Here is an 18,908-nt window from a genome sequence, read left to right as displayed (position 1 = left end):
AAGTATTCACCGTCCTGGTGCACTTTGCACAGCAGGTGCATTGAGAACTACTCCAACGGCAGCGCTTGAAAGAATACTCAACTTGTCACCGATTGGTATTGCGGCGAAATGCCTAGCAGCTAAATCCGCCGTAAAACTCAGCGCGACAGGCGAATTGACCTGTAAAACATTCGGTCATAGCTCAATAGGCATTAGTTATAGGGCCCAAACGGACTATTGACTCCGAAATGCAATTGGGTGAAGAAATTCCGAACAACAACAGAAGAAGAGGGATGAAAAAAAGGAATGAAACCTAACCCAAATACTCTTAATATATTTACTGATGGCTCGAAAATGTTAGACGGAGTAGGGGCAGGGATCTACTGCGCAGAGTTAGGCATCAGGCAGCCATTTACGCTTCCTAACCACATTTTCCCAATGTTCGCAATATTTTTGAAGCTCATGCTCGGAGGTCTTTTATAAGGAAGAAAATGCTCAACATCGTATGCAGAAAATGTGTAAAAAATCAACGCGATTTTGGCGCTACTTTTAATTTGCACTTTATTGCACCAGAGTTCAACGGACTAAGAAACTGCATACCCAAATTATTTCTAAAAATTAAAAAGAAAATTTATGTCATTTTTTTTAATTTGCACCCAGTTTGCAACTTGGATTTGTATGGATTTTCTAGGGGAATTAACTACATTTTCGTTAAAGAATTATTGGAGTTAAGTAAAAAAATGAAAATTGTCAATATTTCTCAATAAGTGTCTAGTTTTCTAAGAATTATGATTAAAAAGTTGAAAATCTTAAAACCAATTCTTTGAAATTTATTACATTTTTGTATATTTTTTTTTAAAGTTTGGCTCTTTGATTTATAAGATGTGGGTAATAAATTGAACTACATTTTTATAAACAATTAACGAATGAAAATGATTGCGAATATTATAAAAAGATTAAGTGGTTTAATTGTGGAAGCACCAGTGTATGTAAGGTGACCTGAAAAAAATTTTAAAAGCAAGATATTAAATTGGTTCCGCCTTTACTTTGAAGCTTCACTCGCGCTACTATATACGGCATAGCTCATCATTCAAATGATCGCCTCGGCTTTGTTGTTGTTGTTGTAGCAGCATGAACATTCTCCATACTTACATACGGGGAATGCATTAAAAAATTATTTTTTTAATTCAAACTTTTTTCTGTCTTATAGATACATATTTTTAAGAATAATTTCAGAAATTTTTATTAAAAAAAAATTAAAACTCCTCTATTGTGACGTCATTACCGGTGACCCCTCGACATAACTCCTGACAGGATCATCAAAAATGAAAAAAAATCAAAAAAGAAAAGTAAAAATTGGAATTTTGGAATTTTGGAAGACATTTTTCCAAAAAAATTAAAATTTCGGTCAAATTTGCTTGAAATTTTGTTTTGTTTTTAAATACTTCTAATTGAAAAAAAAAACAAAAAATCCTTCGTCCAAGCACGAGTAAATTGTATATCGAACACCTGTGGAAAATTTCATTAAGATCGGTTTAGTAGCTTTCGAGAGCATTTGGCAACCGACTTTGAAAACACGGTTCCGAGAAAAACGCGTTTAAGATTTTGAGTAACAATAAAAGTGGCTTTGAGCGCACGCCTTCTAAAGACTGTTTCCCGAAACTGTTATTCGGATCGACTTGAAAATTTAGAATAATATTCCTGAGATGTTGTAGAAATTAATAAGCCAAAAAAAATCGATTTTTTGAACCCACGAAACACATGTAACGCCTTAAGGACGCAAATGTAGAGATATTCGGAGAAGTTGGAATTTCAAATATATATTTTTAAAGAGCATTTTTCATCTGCCCACAAATACGCCATTCATTATATTTTCTTAGGTACAGATATCCCGAATTGTCCTTTGTATACATTGCAACTTCACTTTAAATCCATTTTCAAAACATCATTTGATTATGACGCCACAGGATTGCCACACAAACTTTCGAAAGTTATCATAAAGAGAAACCCCTTTTAGTTAAACGCACTTAAAAGTTTAGGGAGAAAGCCAAACGTTGAGAGGAGCTTTGAAATTCAAAATAGAGGTAAGTGAAACGGAAACATTGAGCTACTTTTAAAAAATAGGGATAAGAAAACTAAACAAACATTCTGTTAAAGAAGTCTCAAAGGATGTCATATTTGCGTGCACTTATTAACGCCCCTTGGTTTGTCACAAATGAAGCAATACACAAGGACTTAGATATCCCATTTGTAAAGAGTGAAATTCTAAACTTTTCTAACAGATATCTTGCACGGCTGTCAAACCATGTAAATACGAATGCTATATGCTTATTAGACTCAAGTAATGAAACAATACGACTGAAGTGTAATCATATCTTAGACTTGCCATTTCTCTAATTTTGCTGAATTAAATTATTTATTCAACACTAAATAAAAAACAAAATACATAAGTTCCTATATGAAGATAAGCAACTCATTAGTACAATTGAAATTTAATACATTTAAGATCAAATATTAGAACAAATATCGTAATTTTATAAGGAGTTTTGCATTTGTGCAAATACTACCGCTGCTATTAGATTATAAGACCTAATTTGCTGAATATCATTATATTAAGATAGATTGCAAATAAAATACTTACATAAAAAAAAAAAAAAAAAAAATATTTGTAATGAGTTAGATCGTACTATCGGTAAAAGTTGTTTAAGTTTATTTCGAAGGCCTTAAACGTCTTAGAGTACAAAGAAATTTCCACTATACCTTTTCTAATACGAATGAACTAGAAAAAAAGTAATTTTTTAGGAAGGTGGTCAATTTTGTATGGTACGTATATTCGAGAAAGCTTCACTATAATAATCTTGAAATTTTACTTCAAGAAAACTAAAATTCTAAATGAAACCTAAATGAAAGGTTTTTCCAAATTGGAAAGTCGTTACGCTTGTGTAGTTTTTTGTGCCTTCTGTCAAATTTATTACATTATTTATTTATTTATTTAAAACAGATCGTATCAGCGAAACTTTGTGGCCCTGGGGATTGGTTGTATCGACAATAGTAAAAACAAAGAACTAAACGAACCTCATATTTTTTACAAAAATTTTCACTAAGATAATTTTCTTAGAAATCACCTGATCGAATTATAACAAACAAAATGTAATGACAAAATTCCAAATAAATTGACATTTATTGGTCGTGCATTGCTAAACTCTGTATTATCACTATGTATGTAACATATGTATCAGTTAGCATGGATGGGTATTGTTCTTTTCTTAAGTACCACAGTAGTTTGCACACAGTTGACGCCCCGAGCTACAGACCACTCGGCTACCTGTTTACAAAGAAGGTGTCAGCTAAAACTTCTGCTGTCATATACGCTTTCGAATATCTTTCATTGAGTTTCGCGAAAATGCATTGTTAAAATGATCGAACAACAATAGAAAAGGTCAAAGATTTAAGAAGTGATGTAAAAACAAAGTAATTACTGTAGCTCGTAACCTCGCGCTATGACGCTTAGATTTTTTGCATACCGACAGCGCGCGCATTGTTTGTAAGTATGTACGTCAGTGTGTTAAGAAAGAGTGCATTGTTTTCTTTTTGTTATGCATGTTTTCAAGAGCATAAAACAAAACCATTAAATATGGGAAATAAGTTTTCTTCGGAAAATTGAATACTTCACTTTACTTAATTAAAACTTAATCCTTTACTTGTCTTAACAGCCGATAAAGATAGTTTTTTTTAAGTTTCATAGAAAACAAAATACAAACAATAGGAACTTAGAACAGATTTTGTTTGTTACTGTTGAACAGAATTTCCCACAAAGAAACATGGAATTTCCATTCCACCTGTCATCGGGTGCATTTTATATTTAATATTCTTGGGTATTTTCATCTTTGAGAGAGAGAGAGAGTGAATTTTCAGTTTTTCGAAACCCGTCACTTTATCAGGGGCAAAATATTACAATATGATTTATTTTCCATGCAGTTTTAAATAACTACAGTTACCAGAGTTACCAGCTTTGCATTTGCAACCACAATAAATAAAGATCAAAGACAATCTTCAAATGTGGTTGTTGCATTGAACTTGGAAAATGCTTGTCTTCTTATGGCGAAATATACAGACATATTTTGCTTGCGCCAGACGTGGCACTCCACATAAATTTCTTTTGTATGCTCCTAATGGGAAGGCCAGGCACTTACAACAATTTTGTTTATTATTATTTTAAATTGAATGCGACGCTTTTTTGCGCTTTCGGTTATATCGCAAACCGGTGACGATCAGCTGGAGTGTTTGGTTGGAGACTTTTCTTAAAGGACAATGCACATCGTATTTTATGCAATATTTTCACTATACTTAGGTAATTTACTGTTATTTACAAACCATTGCATTACCATTACCATTACAAACGACCAAAAGGCTTAAAGTTAACTAAGGAAATAAATAACTATAGCGGGTAACTTAAAAAGCGTACGGCAGAAATTTGAAAACTAAAAGTTTAGACCCTTAAAGATTTGAACACCTCTAATTGCTGGACGCATTCCGAAAAGATTTCGCAGATTTTACAATCCGCAGGGAGCTCCATATTTAGACAACACAGTGGAAAACTTTCTAGAGGAAACAAGATAATTGCGTGGGGTTGCAGGATCTAACTGACTGCGCTTTACAAAAAGGCGACGCTCTCTTACAAAATAACAAAGCCAATGAGGATGATAAGGCAGAGTCAAGCGGTCTGCAAGAACATGTGACTCGCAATCCCTTCGAATTCGCACACACAGAAATTGAGATAGCAACTGACACAAAAAGAGCAAGCAACTAATAAGCCGCGCTTGAGCCCAAAAGACACAATCAAAGGGTACCGGAACATTTGTCGCAAACAAACGTTCAATTGTGCGCTCGTTGAGACCAGGTAGGTGAGAAAATGTCCCCTTAAAAAGGTATAAAAGGTGATACAACACAGTCTTTTGAATCAGTTATCGGTTTGAGCTAAGTATACTTACTATTTGTGTGTCAGAAAATTCTATTTAAAAACTAAAAATATGGACGCGTACCAAAATCCCAGACATGGCAGTTACAACTCTAGCGAAGCAAGCGGCCAAAACGACTCACGGCATCAGCAGCAAACGCCCACCGAGACATCGGGCATTGGTTGGAAAAAGTCACGTCCTGAAGAGAAAACCAACGCTCTACTCAAAGCATTGGAAGCATTTAATGTGTTCGAAACTCCAGATGAACTAAGTCATCGTACAAAGATTTTGACTAAGCTTAATATGCTTGTGAGGAAGTGGATTAAAAATGTATCAATGGCAAAAAACATGTCCAAAGCAGATGCGAAAAAACTCGGAGGAAAAATTTACACTTTCGGTTCATACCGTTTGGGTGTACATGATAAGGGCGCTAATATTTATGCCCTCTGTGTCGCACCACGCAACATTGAACGCTCGGAGTTTTTTACGTCGTTCTTTGGATTGCTAAAGAAACAGCCAAAAGTAGCCGAATGTCGTTCAGTGGAAAATACCTCTGTACCGGTCATAAAAATGAAATTTGATGGAGTTGAAATTGATTTGTTATTTGCGCGCCTTTCACCCAAAGAGATACCAGAGGATTTTAGTTTACGTGACGATAATCTACTTAAAGATTCAGATCCTCAATCGGTGCTCAGTTTAAATGGCTGTCGAGTGATTGACGAGATAATGGAGCTAGTGCCGAACAGAGAGAATTTTCGCTTAGCGCTGCGGTCGATTAAATTATGGGCAAAGAGTTAGTATGAATGAACTTTTAATAATTTGTTAAGCATAACTTAATTTTTCCCCTTTTTTCTCGTTTCAACTGCAGAGCATGGAATATATTCTAATTCATTTGGCTACTTTGGCTGTATAACTTGGGCAATTTTAGTGGCTCACACATGCCAATTTTATCCAAATGCAACAGCTTCTACGCTAGTCCAGAAATTCTTCAATATGTTCTCGCGCTGGAGATGGCCAGATCCAGTGCTGCTCAAGCGAACTGACATTGTCAATTTACAATCACCGGTAAGTAAAAGCGCGCAAATAATTGAATATTCATAAACAATTTTTAATTTCATTATTCGAATTTTGTTTCATAGGCTTTGTGTTCTCATCTAATGCCAATTATTACGCCCGCATATCCACAGTACAACTCCGCATTTAATGTGTCGGAGGCAACAAAGAAGGTTATAATTAATGAATTGAATAGAGGAATGGCCACCATGAACGTAATTATGTCTGATGGCGCTCCCTGGGATCTACTCTTCGAGGCGCCTAGCTTCTTTTATAGGTAGTTGCAACTAATACAATTGTATAATTGGTGCTGACATCTTAACCAACTTTCGCTTATACATTGCACATCTTTTCTTTTCAGGTATCATCACTTTATTGTGGTTCTGGTTACATCGCAAACCAGTCAAGATCAGCTGCAGTGGTCCGGTCAAAGATTCGTCTGTTGGTAGATGATGTACAGCATAAACACCACATGTCCTTAGTCCATGCAAATCCTACATGTTTTGAATACAAGAAAGATTACGTCCCCACTCAAAGTAACAGCGGCAAAGAGAATGAGCCGAGCGACAATCCAGCAGTTGATACGGCACCATTCTGTTCGATGCTGTTCATCGGTTTAGAATTCGAATATAAAGAGAAGAACTCCAAAGTGGACCTTACGGGGAGTTTTAAATATTTCGCCGAACGTATTACACAGCATGCGGTACGTTGCGAAAATTGTTTGATACAATTTAAAAATTTGTATTTATTAAAATCCTTTGAAGAGATTTGAAAATGTTTGTTTCTTTGTTTCTTTGTTTTTAGGTAAATAAAAAAATGCTGAGAGATGGGATGAATATTGAAGTGAAACGCATAAAACGAAAATCCCTTTCGCATTATTTGGATATGGACTTCATAAAGAGTCAGGGGAATATTAAGAAATCTATTTCAACCAAGCGTAATGGATTTGCGGCCGATCTGTCAACTGAGAAAGAGGTGGCGACTAAAAAGCGGCGCTTGAGTTGAGACAACATGAAAAACTCTAATTGATTGCATTTGCTTGGACGTAGTAATTACCGAAAAAAGCAGCTCTTCTACCTGTTTGATACTCTATCGTTGACGTGGTATTTGAATACTGATTACAATCCTGAAAGGGAGTTATTATTAACGACGCTAATAAAGGATTTCCAAGAATTATGCAGAAGAAACATTTTATAACATTAATTAGTGCATAAGAATTTATTCAATAAGATTTAAAAACAAATAGGTGACTATGTACGCATGTCTAAAATTAATTTAGATTAAATTATTTACTCCATCACATATCACGCATCGAAATATAAACAATAAAACAACAAATATTGAAGAGACTGAGAGCATAAACGAGTACATTTTTTCTTATTCATAAAATTTCTTATAAGTTTCATTTTTCAGGTTTTGTATTCGTATGTCCCTTCGTATAAATGTCCTTTCTTCGATTTCTAAATTTTCTTTCCCCTTTCCTTGCACTTCTTTGTGTGCGTGTTTTTCTTCTTTGGCTTCTTCTTTTAGAAACGTCAATATTTTATTCTCCGCTACTTTGCGTTTTCGAAAAATCGCCCATCGGTGTAACCCAATTATTAAATTTTCCAAAAATACCTTCAAAGTTTTAAGTAACCGACGCTACGGAAACATTTAGAGGAACATCTTTACTCTAATAATTCTAAGCTTTTCGGTCATGAAAGCTATTTGCAATATTTGTCAAAGTTTTTTAAGTTCGCTCTTGAGGGAGATGGGTAAAAGTGGAACCCGATACTGCGGCCTGTAATATCATTCATGGTCTGAAAAATCCAAATATCTCTAATATAGTAACCAGCAATTTTTCTTCGAGAAAACTAAAAGTCTAAATGGAACCTGAATGAAAATATTTCTGAAATTCAAATGTCTTAAACTTTAGAATATAAATTTTAGCTATGCATTTAAAATGTTAAAATGTAAATAAGAATTATCCTCGAAAATCCTCGTAGCTAACTCCTCCCGTGGGCGCCGACTGAGCAATGGGCACCACTGGCTGCATTGCATGAGGTTAGGTTTAACCAGGTCTACCTGATTGCAATGTGGGCAGGTGATGTCTAGCTAAGATCGCTGTATGACCTCTCCTTCCTCCACGCGGTGACTAACTCTATATGTTATCCCAAGATGTGGTCGGGGGGATAATACAAAGATCAATGCTAATGAGGTTCCTGGCGGCTAGAAATAAAACGCTATGGGTTTAAGATCCCTGAAATAAAAACTCTTATGGAGGTAAACGTGGAAAACACACGGGTTAGGATATTAACCCAAACGTCGGTGGGAGAAGAGGGTGCTACCACCGGCGGGCACAGTGAAGACGGAAGCTGTGTCGCCAGAGGCCACACCTGTAGCATATGCAGATGGCATAGCCATAGTAATGACTGGTAAATACCTAAACACCGTGAGTGACATAATGATAAAACGAATATGATACTTCTTACTAGAAGGTACAAGACCCCCTATTGGCAACCCCGAATCTAAACGACGTGGAACTAACTCTTAAAACCCACACAAAGTACCTTGGAGTAATTCTGGATAGTAAACTATCATGGAAGCAAAATATATTAGAGAGGAAGAAAAAGGTTAGTAAAGCACTATACGCATGCAAAAAGATGCTGGGAGTTACATGGGGCCTATCTTCTGCTAGAATATATTGGTGCTACTCAGCTATAGTAAAGCCAATATTAGAGAAAAGAAAATTTATGTCATTTTTTTTAATTTGCACCCAGTTTGCAACTTGGATTTGTATGGATTTTCTAGGGGAATTAACTACATTTTCGTTAAAGAATTATTGGAGTTAAGTAAAAAAATTAAAATTGTCAATATTTCTCAATAAGTGTCTAGTTTTCTAAGAATTATGATTAAAAAGTTGAAAATCTTAAAACCAATTCTTTGAAATTTATTACATTTTTGTATATTTTTTTTTAAAGTTTGGCTCTTTGATTTATAAGATGTGGGTAATAAATTGAACTACATTTTTATAAACAATTAACGAATGAAAATGATTGCGAATATTATAAAAAGATTAAGTGGTTTAATTGTGGAAGCACCAGTGTATGTAAGGTGACCAGAAAAAAATTTTAAAAGCAAGATATTAAATTGGTTCCGCCTTTACTTTGAAGCTTCACTCGCGCTACTATATACGGCATAGCTCATCATTCAAATGATCGCCTCGGCTTTGTTGGTGTTGTTGTAGCAGCATGAACATTCTCCATACTTACATACGGGGAATGCATTAAAAAATTATTTTTTTAATTCAAACTTTTTTCTGTCTTATAGATACATATTTTTAAGAATAATTTCAGAAATTTTTATTAAAAAAAAATTAAAACTCCTCTATTGTGACGTCATTACCGGTGACCCTTCGACATAACTCCTGACAGGATCATCAAAAATGAAAAAAAATCAAAAAAGAAAAGTAAAAATTGGAATTTTGGAATTTTGGAAGACATTTTTCCAAAAAAATTAAAATTTCGGTCAAATTTGCTTGAAATTTTGTTTTGTTTTTAAATACTTCTAATTGAAAAAAAAACAAAAAATCCTTCGTCCAAGCACGAGTAAATTGTATATCGAACACCTGTGGAAAATTTCATTAAGATCGGTTTAGTAGCTTTCGAGAGCATTTGGCAACCGACTTTGAAAACACGGTTCCGAGAAAAACGCGTTTAAGATTTTGAGTAACAATAAAAGTGGCTTTGAGCGCACGCCTTCTAAAGACTGTTTCCCGAAACTGTTATTCGGATCGACTTGAAAATTTAGAATAATATTCCTGAGATGTTGTAGAAATTAATAAGCCAAAAAAAAATCGATTTTTTGAACCCACGAAACACATGTAACGCCTTAAGGACGCAAATGTAGAGATATTCGGAGAAGTTAATTTCAAATATATATTTTTAAAGAGCATTTTTCATCTGCCCACAAATACGCCATTCATTATATTTTCTTAGGTACAGATATCCCGAATTGTCCTTTGTATACATTGCAACTTCACTTTAAATCCATTTTCAAAACATCATTTGATTATGACGCCACAGGATTGCCACACAAACTTTCGAAAGTTATCATAAAGAGAAACCCCTTTTAGTTAAACGCACTTAAAAGTTTAGGGAGAAAGCCAAACGTTGAGAGGAGCTTTGAAATTCAAAATAGAGGTAAGTGAAACGGAAACATTGAGCTACTTTTAAAAAATAGGGATAAGAAAACTAAACAAACATTCTGGGAAAGAAGTCTCAAAGGATGTAACGCCCCTTGGTTTGTCACAAATGAAGCAATACACAAGGACTTAGATATCCCATTTGTAAAGAGTGAAATTCTAAACTTTTTTAACAGATATCTTGCACGGCTGTCAAACCATGTAAATACGAATGCTATATGCTTATTAGACTCAAGTAATGAAACAATACGACTGAAGTGTAATCATATCTTAGACTTGCCATTTCTCTAATTTTGCTGAATTAAATTATTTATTCAACACTAAATAAAAAACAAAATACATAAGTTCCTATATGAAGATAAGCAACTCATTAGTACAATTGAAATTTAATACATTTAAGATCAAATATTAGAACAAATATCGTAATTTTATAAGGAGTTTTGCATTTGTGCAAATACTACCGCTGCTATTAGATTATAAGACCTAATTTGCTGAATATCATTATATTAAGATAGATTGCAAATAAAATACTTACATAAAAAAAAAAAAAAAAAAAATATTTGTAATGAGTTAGATCGTACTATCGGTAAAAGTTGTTTAAGTTTATTTCGAAGGCCTTAAACGTCTTAGAGTACAAAGAAATTTCCACTATACCTTTTCTAATACGAATGAACTAGAAAAAAAGTAATTTTTTAGGAAGGTGGTCAATTTTGTATGGTACGTATATTCGAGAAAGCTTCACTATAATAATCTTGAAATTTTACTTCAAGAAAACTAAAATTCTAAATGAAACCTAAATGAAAGGTTTTTCCAAATTGGAAAGTCGTTACGCTTGTGTAGTTTTTTGTGCCTTCTGTCAAATTTATTACATTATTTATTTATTTATTTAAAACAGATCGTATCAGCGAAACTTTGTGGCCCTGGGGATTGGTTGTATCGACAATAGTAAAAACAAAGAACTAAACGAACCTCATATTTTTTACAAAAATTTTCACTAAGATAATTTTCTTAGAAATCACCTGATCGAATTATAACAAACAAAATGTAATGACAAAATTCCAAATAAATTGACATTTATTGGTCGTGCATTGCTAAACTCTGTATTATCACTATGTATGTAACATATGTGTCAGTTAGCATGGATGGGTATTGTTCTTTTCTTAAGTACCACAGTAGTTTGCACACAGTTGACGCCCCGAGCTACAGACCACTCGGCTACCTGTTTACAAAGAAGATGTCAGCTAAAACTTCTGCTGTCATATACGCTTTCGAATATCTTTCATTGAGTTTCGCGAAAATGCATTGTTAAAATGATCGAACAACAATAGAAAAGGTCAAAGATTTAAGAAGTGATGTAAAAACAAAGTAATTACTGTAGCTCGTAACCTCGCGCTATGACGCTTAGATTTTTTGCATACCGACAGCGCGCGCATTGTTTGTAAGTATGTACGTCAGTGTGTTAAGAAAGAGTGCATTGTTTTCTTTTTGTTATGCATGTTTTCAAGAGCATAAAACAAAACCATTAAATATGGGAAATAAGTTTTCTTCGGAAAATTGAATACTTCACTTTACTTAAAACTTAATCCTTTACTTGTCTTAACAGCCGATAAAGATAGTTTTTTTAAGTTTCATAGAAAACAAAATACAAACAATAGGAACTTAGAACAGATTTTGTTTGTTACTGTTGAACAGAATTTCCCACAAAGAAACATGGAATTTCCATTCCACCTGTCATCGGGTGCATTTTATATTTAATATTCTTGGGTATTTTCATCTTTGAGAGAGAGAGAGAGTGAATTTTCAGTTTTTCGAAACCCGTCACTTTATCAGGTGCAAAATATTACAATATGATTTATTTTCCATGCAGTTTTAAATAACTACAGTTACCAGAGTTACCAGCTTTGCATTTGCAACCACAATAAATAAAGATCAAAGACAATCTTCAAATGTGGTTGTTGCATTGAACTTGGAAAATGCTTGTCTTCTTATGGCGAAATATACAGACATATTTTGCTTGCGCCAGACGTGGCACTCCACATAAATTTCTTTTGTATGCTCCAAATGGGAAGGCCAGGCACTTACAACAATTTTGTTTATTATTATTTTAAATTGAATGCGACGCTTTTTTGCGCTTTCGGTTACATCGCAAACCGGTGACGATCAGCTGGAGTGGTTGGTTGGAGACTTTTCTTAAAGGACAATGCACATCGTATTTTATGCAATATTTTCACTATACTTAGGTAATTTACTGTTATTTACAAACCATTACATTACCATTACCATTACAAACGACCAAAGGGCTTAAAGTTAACTAAGGAAATAAATAACTATAGCGGGTAACTTAAAAAGCGTACGGCAGAAATTTGAAAACTAAAAGTTTAGACCCTTAAAGATTTGAACACCTCTAATTGCTGGACGCATTCCGAAAAGATTTCGCAGATTTTACAATCCGCAGGGAGCTCCATATTTAGACAACACAGTGGAAAACTTTCTAGAGGAAACAAGATAATTGTGTGGGGTTGCAGGATCTAACTGACTGCGCTTTACAGAAAGGCGACGCTCTCTTACAAAATAACAAAGCCAAGACTCGCAATCCCTTCGAATTCGCACACACAGAAATTGAGATAGCAACTGACACAAAAAGAGCAAGCAACTAATAAGCCGCGCTTGAGCCCAAAAGACACAATCAAAGGGTACCGGAATAGTTGTCGCAAACAAACGTTCAATTGTGCGCTCGTTGAGACCAGGTAGGTGAGAAAATGTCCCCTTAAAAAGGTATAAAAGGTGATACAACACAGTCTTTTGAATCAGTTATCGGTTTGAACTAGTGAGATAAGTATACTTACTATTTGTGTGTCAGAAAATTCTATTTAAAAACTAAAAATATGGACGCGTACCAAAATCCCAGACATGGCAGTTACAACTCTAGCGAAGCAAGCGGCCAAAACGACTCACCGCATCAGCAGCAAACGCCCACCGAGACATCGGGCATTGGTTGGAAAAAGTCACGTCCTGAAGAGAAAACCAACGCTCTACTCAAAGCATTGGAAGCATTTAATGTGTTCGAAACTCCAGATGAACTAAGTCATCGCGCAAAGATTTTGACTAAGCTTAATATGCTTGTGAGGAAGTGGATTAAAAATGTATCAATGGCAAAAAACATGTCCAAAGCAGATGCGAAAAAACTCGGAGGAAAAATTTACACTTTCGGTTCATACCGTTTGGGTGTACATGATAAGGGCGCTAATATTTATGCCCTCTGTGTCGCACCACGCAACATTGAACGCTCGGAGTTTTTTACGTCGTTCTTTGGATTGCTAAAGAAACAGCCAAAAGTAGCCGAATGTCGTTCAGTGGAAAATACCTCTGTACCGGTCATAAAAATGAAATTTGATGGAGTTGAAATTGATTTGTTATTTGCGCGCCTTTCACCCAAAGAGATACCAGAGGATTTTAGTTTACGTGACGATAATCTACTTAAAGATTCAGATCCTCAATCGGTGCTCAGTTTAAATGGCTGTCGAGTGATTGACGAGATAATGGAGCTAGTGCCGAACAGAGAGAATTTTCGCTTAGCGCTGCGGTCGATTAAATTATGGGCAAAGAGTTAGTATGAATGAACTTTTAATAATTTGTTAAGCATAACTTAATTTTTCCCCTTTTTCTCGTTTCAACTGCAGAGCATGGAATATATTCTAATTCATTCGGCTACTTTGGCTGTATAACTTGGGCAATTTTAGTGGCTCACACATGCCAATTTTATCCAAATGCAACAGCTTCTACGCTAGTCCAGAAATTCTTCAATATGTTCTCGCGCTGGAGATGGCCAGATCCAGTGCTGCTCAAGCGAACTGACATTGTCAATTTACAATCACCGGTAAGTAAAAGCGCGCAAATAATTGAATATTCATAAACAATTTTTAATTTCATTATTCGAATTTTGTTTCATAGGCTTTGTGTTCTCATCTAATGCCAATTATTACGCCCGCATATCCACAGTACAACTCCGCATTTAATGTGTCGGAGGCAACAAAGAAGGTTATAATTAATGAATTGAATAGAGGAATGGCCACCATGAACGTAATTATGTCTGATGGCGCTCCCTGGGATCTACTCTTCGAGGCGCCTAGCTTCTTTTATAGGTAGTTGCAACTAATACAATTGTATAATTGGTGCTGACATCTTAACCAACTTTCGCTTATACATTGCACATCTTTTCTTTTCAGGTATCATCACTTTATTGTGGTTCTGGTTACATCGCAAACCAGTCAAGATCAGCTGCAGTGGTGTGGCTTGGTCCAGTCAAAGATTCGTCTGTTGGTAGATGATGTACAGCATAAACACCACATGTCCTTAGTCCATGCAAATCCTACATGTTTTGAATACAAGAAAGATGACGTCCCCACTCAAAGTAACAGCGGCAAAGAGAATGAGCCGAGCGACAATCCAGCAGTTGATACGGCACCATTCTGTTCGATGCTGTTCATCGGTTTAGAATTCGAATATAAAGAGAAGAACTCCAAAGTGGACCTTACGGGGAGTTTTAAATATTTCGCCGAACGTATTACACAGCATGCGGTACGTTGCGAAAATTGTTTGATACAATTTAAAAATTTGTATTTATTAAAATCCTTTGAAGAGATTTGAAAATGTTTGTTTCTTTGCTTCTTTGTTTTTAGGTAAATAAAAAAATGCTGAGAGATGGGATGAATATTGAAGTGAAACGCATAAAACGAAAATCCCTTTCGCATTATTTGGATATGGACTTCATAAAGAGTCAGGGGAATATTAAGAAATCTATTTCAACCAAGCGTAATGGATTTGCGGCCGATCTGTCAACTGAGAAAGAGGTGGCGACTAAAAAGCGGCGCTTGAGTTGAGACAACATGAAAAACTCTAATTGATTGCATTTGCTTGGACGTAGTAATTACCGAAAAAAGCAGCTCTTCTACCTGTTTGATACTCTATCGTTGACGTGGTATTTGAATACTGATTACAATCCTGAAAGGGAGTTATTATTAACGACGCTAATAAAGGATTTCCAAGAATTATGCAGAAGAAACATTTTATAACATTAATTAGTGCATAAGAATTTATTCAATAAGATTTAAAAACAAATAGGTGACTATGTATGCATGTCTAAAATTAATTTAGATTAAATTATTTACTCCATCACATATCTCGCATCGAAATATAAACAATAAAACAACAAATATTGAAGGGACTGAGAGCATAAACGAGTACATTTTTTCTTATTCATAAAATTTCTTATAAGTTTCATTTTTCAGGTTTTGTATTCGTATGTCCCTTCGTATAAATGTCCTTTCTTCGATTTCTAAATTTTCTTTCCCCTTTCCTTGCACTTCTTTGTGTGCGTGTTTTTCTTCTTTGGCTTCTTCTTTTAGAAACGTCAATATTTTATTCTCCGCTACTTTGCGTTTTCGAAAAATCGCCCATCGGTGTAACCCAATTATTAAATTTTCCAAAAATACCTTCAAAGTTTTAAGTAACCGACGCTACGGAAACATTTAGAGGAACATCTTTACTCTAATAATTCTAAGCTTTTCGGTCATGAAAGCTATTTGCAATATTTGTCAAAGTTTTTTAAGTTCGCTCTTGAGGGAGATGGGTAAAAGTGGAACCCGATACTGCGGCCTGTAATATCATTCATGGTCTGAAAAATCCAAATATCTCTAATATAGTAACCAGCAATTTTTCTTCGAGAAAACTAAAAGTCTAAATGGAACCTGAATGAAAATATTTCTGAAATTCAAATGTCTTAAACTTTAGAATATAAATTTTAGCTATGCATTTAAAATGTTAAAATGTAAATAAGAATTATCCTCGAAAATCCTCGTAGCTAACTCCTCCCGTGGGCGCCGACTGAGCAATGGGCACCACTGGCTGCATTGCATGAGGTTAGGTTTAACCAGGTCTACCTGATTGCAATGTGGGCAGGTGATGTCTAGCTAAGATCGCTGTATGACCTCTCCTTCCTCTACGCGGTGACTAACTCTATATGTTATCCCAAGATGTGGTCGGGGGGATAATACAAAGATCAATGCTAATGAGGTTCCTGGCGGCTAGAAATAAAACGCTATGGGTTTAAGATCCCTGAAATAAAAACTCTTATGGAGGTAAACGTGGAAAACACACGGGTTAGGATATTAACCCAAACGTCGGTGGGAGAAGAGGGTGCTACCACCGGCGGGCACAGTGAAGACGGAAGCTGTGTCGCCAGAGGCCACACCTGTAGCATATGCAGATGACATAGCCATAGTAATGACTGGTAAATACCTAAACACCGTGAGTGACATAATGATAAAACGAATATGATACTTCTTACTAGAAGGTACAAGACCCCCTATTGGCAACCCCGAATCTAAACGACGTGGAACTAACTCTTAAAACCCACACAAAGTACCTTGGAGTAATTCTGGATAGTAAACTATCATGGAAGCAAAATATATTAGAGAGGAAGAAAAAGGTTAGTAAAGCACTATACGCATGCAAAAAGATGCTGGGAGTTACATGGGGCCTATCTCCTGCTAGAATATATTGGTGCTACTCAGCTATAGTAAAGCCAATATTACTACACGGCGCTCTGGTGTGGTGGACTGCGCTAAGAAGACCGGCATACAAAAAGCCTATGGAAAGTTTTCACCGTCCAGGTGCACTTTGCACAGCAGGTGCATTGAGAACTACTCCAACGGCAGCGCTTGAAAGAATACTCAACTTGTCACCGATTGGTATTGCGGCGAAATGCCTAGCAGCTAAATCCGCCGTAAAACTCAGCGCGACAGGCGAATTGACCTGTAAAACATTCGGTCATAGCTCAATAGGCATTAGTTATAGGGCCCAAACGGACTATTGACTCCGAAATGCAATTGGGTGAAGAAATTCCGAACAACAACAGAAGAAGAGGGATGAAAAAAAGGAATGAAACCTAACCCAAATACTCTTAATATATTTACTGATTGCTCGAAAATGTTAGACGGAGTAGGGGCAGGGATCTACTGCGCAGAGTTAGGCATCAGGCAGCCATTTACGCTTCCTAACCACATTTTCCCAATGTTCGCAATATTTTTGAAGCGCATGCTCGGAGGTCTTTTATAAGGAAGAAAATGCTCAACATCGTATGCAGAAAATGTGTAAAAAATCAACGCGATTTTGGCGCTACTTTTAATTTGCACTTTATTGCACCAGAGTTCAACGGACTAAGAAACTGCATACCCAAATTATTTCTAAAAATTAAAAAGAAAATTTATGTCATTTTTTTTAATTTGCACCCAGTTTGCAACTTGGATTTGTATGGATTTTCTAGGGGAATTAACTACATTTTCGTTAAAGAATTATTGGAGTTAAGTAAAAAAATTAAAATTGTCAATATTTCTCAATAAGTGTCTAGTTTTCTAAGAATTATGATTAAAAAGTTGAAAATCTTAAAACCAATTCTTTGAAATTTATTACATTTTTGTATATTTTTTTTTAAAGTTTGGCTCTTTGATTTATAAGATGTGGGTAATAAATTGAACTACATTTTTATAAACAATTAACGAATGAAAATGATTGCGAATATTATAAAAAGATTAAGTGGTTTAATTGTGGAAGCACCAGTGTATGTAAGGTGACCTGAAAAAAATTTTAAAAGCAAGATATTAAATTGGTTCCGCCTTTACTTTGAAGCTTCACTCGCGCTACTATATACGGCATAGCTCATCATTCAAATGATCGCCTCGGCTTTGTTGTTGTTGTTGTAGCAGCATGAACATTCTCCATACTTACATACGGGGAATGCATTAAAAAATTATTTTTTTAATTCAAACTTTTTTCTGTCTTATAGATACATATTTTTAAGAATAATTTCAGAAATTTTTATTAAAAAAAAATTAAAACTCCTCTATTGTGACGTCATTACCGGTGACCCCTCGACATAACTCCTGACAGGATCATCAAAAATGAAAAAAAATCAAAAAAGAAAAGTAAAAATTGGAATTTTGGAATTTTGGAAGACATTTTTCCAAAAAAATTAAAATTTCGGTCAAATTTGCTTGAAATTTTGTTTTGTTTTTAAATACTTCTAATTGAAAAAAAAAACAAAAAATCCTTCGTCCAAGCACGAGTAAATTGTATATCGAACACCTGTGGAAAATTTCATTAAGATCGGTTTAGTAGCTTTCGAGAGCATTTGGCAACCGACTTTGAAAACACGGTTCCGAGAAAAACGCGTTTAAGATTTTGAGTAACAATAAAAGTGGCTTTGAGCGCACGCCTTCTAAAGACTGTTTCCCGAAACTGTTATTCGGATCGACTTGAAAATTTAGAATAATATTCCTGAGATGTTGTAGAAATTAATAAGCCAAAAAAATCGATTTTTTGAACCCACGAAACACATGTAACGCCTTAAGGACGCAAATGTAGAGATATTCGGAGAAGTTGGAATTTCAAATATATATTTTTAAAGAGCATTTTTCATCTGCCCACAAATACACCATTCATTATATTTTCTTAGGTACAGATATCCCGAATTGTCCTTTGTATACATTGCAACTTCACTTTAAATCCATTTTCAAAACATCATTTGATTATGACGCCACAGGATTGCCACACAAACTTTCGAAAGTTATCATAAAGAGAAACCCCTTTTAGTTAAACGCACTTAAAAGTTTAGGGAGAAAGCCAAACGTTGAGAGGAGCTTTGAAATTCAAAATAGAGGTAAGTGAAACGGAAACAT

The 18,908-nt window shown here is 35.1% G+C and overlaps 1 protein-coding gene and 1 pseudogene across 1 annotated transcript; both read left to right on the top strand.

Moving 5' to 3' along the window:
• The first annotated feature begins 4,959 nt into the window (after positions 1-4,959).
• LOC128866695 (poly(A) polymerase type 3-like) lies at positions 4,960-7,016 on the top strand (annotated as a pseudogene).
• A 5,956-nt stretch (positions 7,017-12,972) lies between these two features.
• LOC128866450 (poly(A) polymerase type 3-like) lies at positions 12,973-15,074 on the top strand. The gene is made up of 5 exons (XM_054107206.1): positions 12,973-13,779; positions 13,854-14,050; positions 14,125-14,315; positions 14,400-14,751; positions 14,853-15,074. Exons 1-5 carry the CDS (start codon positions 13,059-13,061, stop codon positions 15,051-15,053), a joined length of 1,662 nt encoding a protein of 553 aa, XP_053963181.1. The 5' UTR covers positions 12,973-13,058; the 3' UTR covers positions 15,054-15,074.
• The last annotated feature ends 3,834 nt before the right edge of the window (positions 15,075-18,908 follow it).

This window comes from Anastrepha ludens, chromosome 6 (assembly GCF_028408465.1).
Source record: "Anastrepha ludens isolate Willacy chromosome 6, idAnaLude1.1, whole genome shotgun sequence".
In the NCBI taxonomy this organism is placed as follows: Eukaryota; Metazoa; Arthropoda; class Insecta; order Diptera; family Tephritidae; genus Anastrepha; species Anastrepha ludens.
This window is presented reverse-complemented; position numbering and strand designations above follow the sequence as displayed.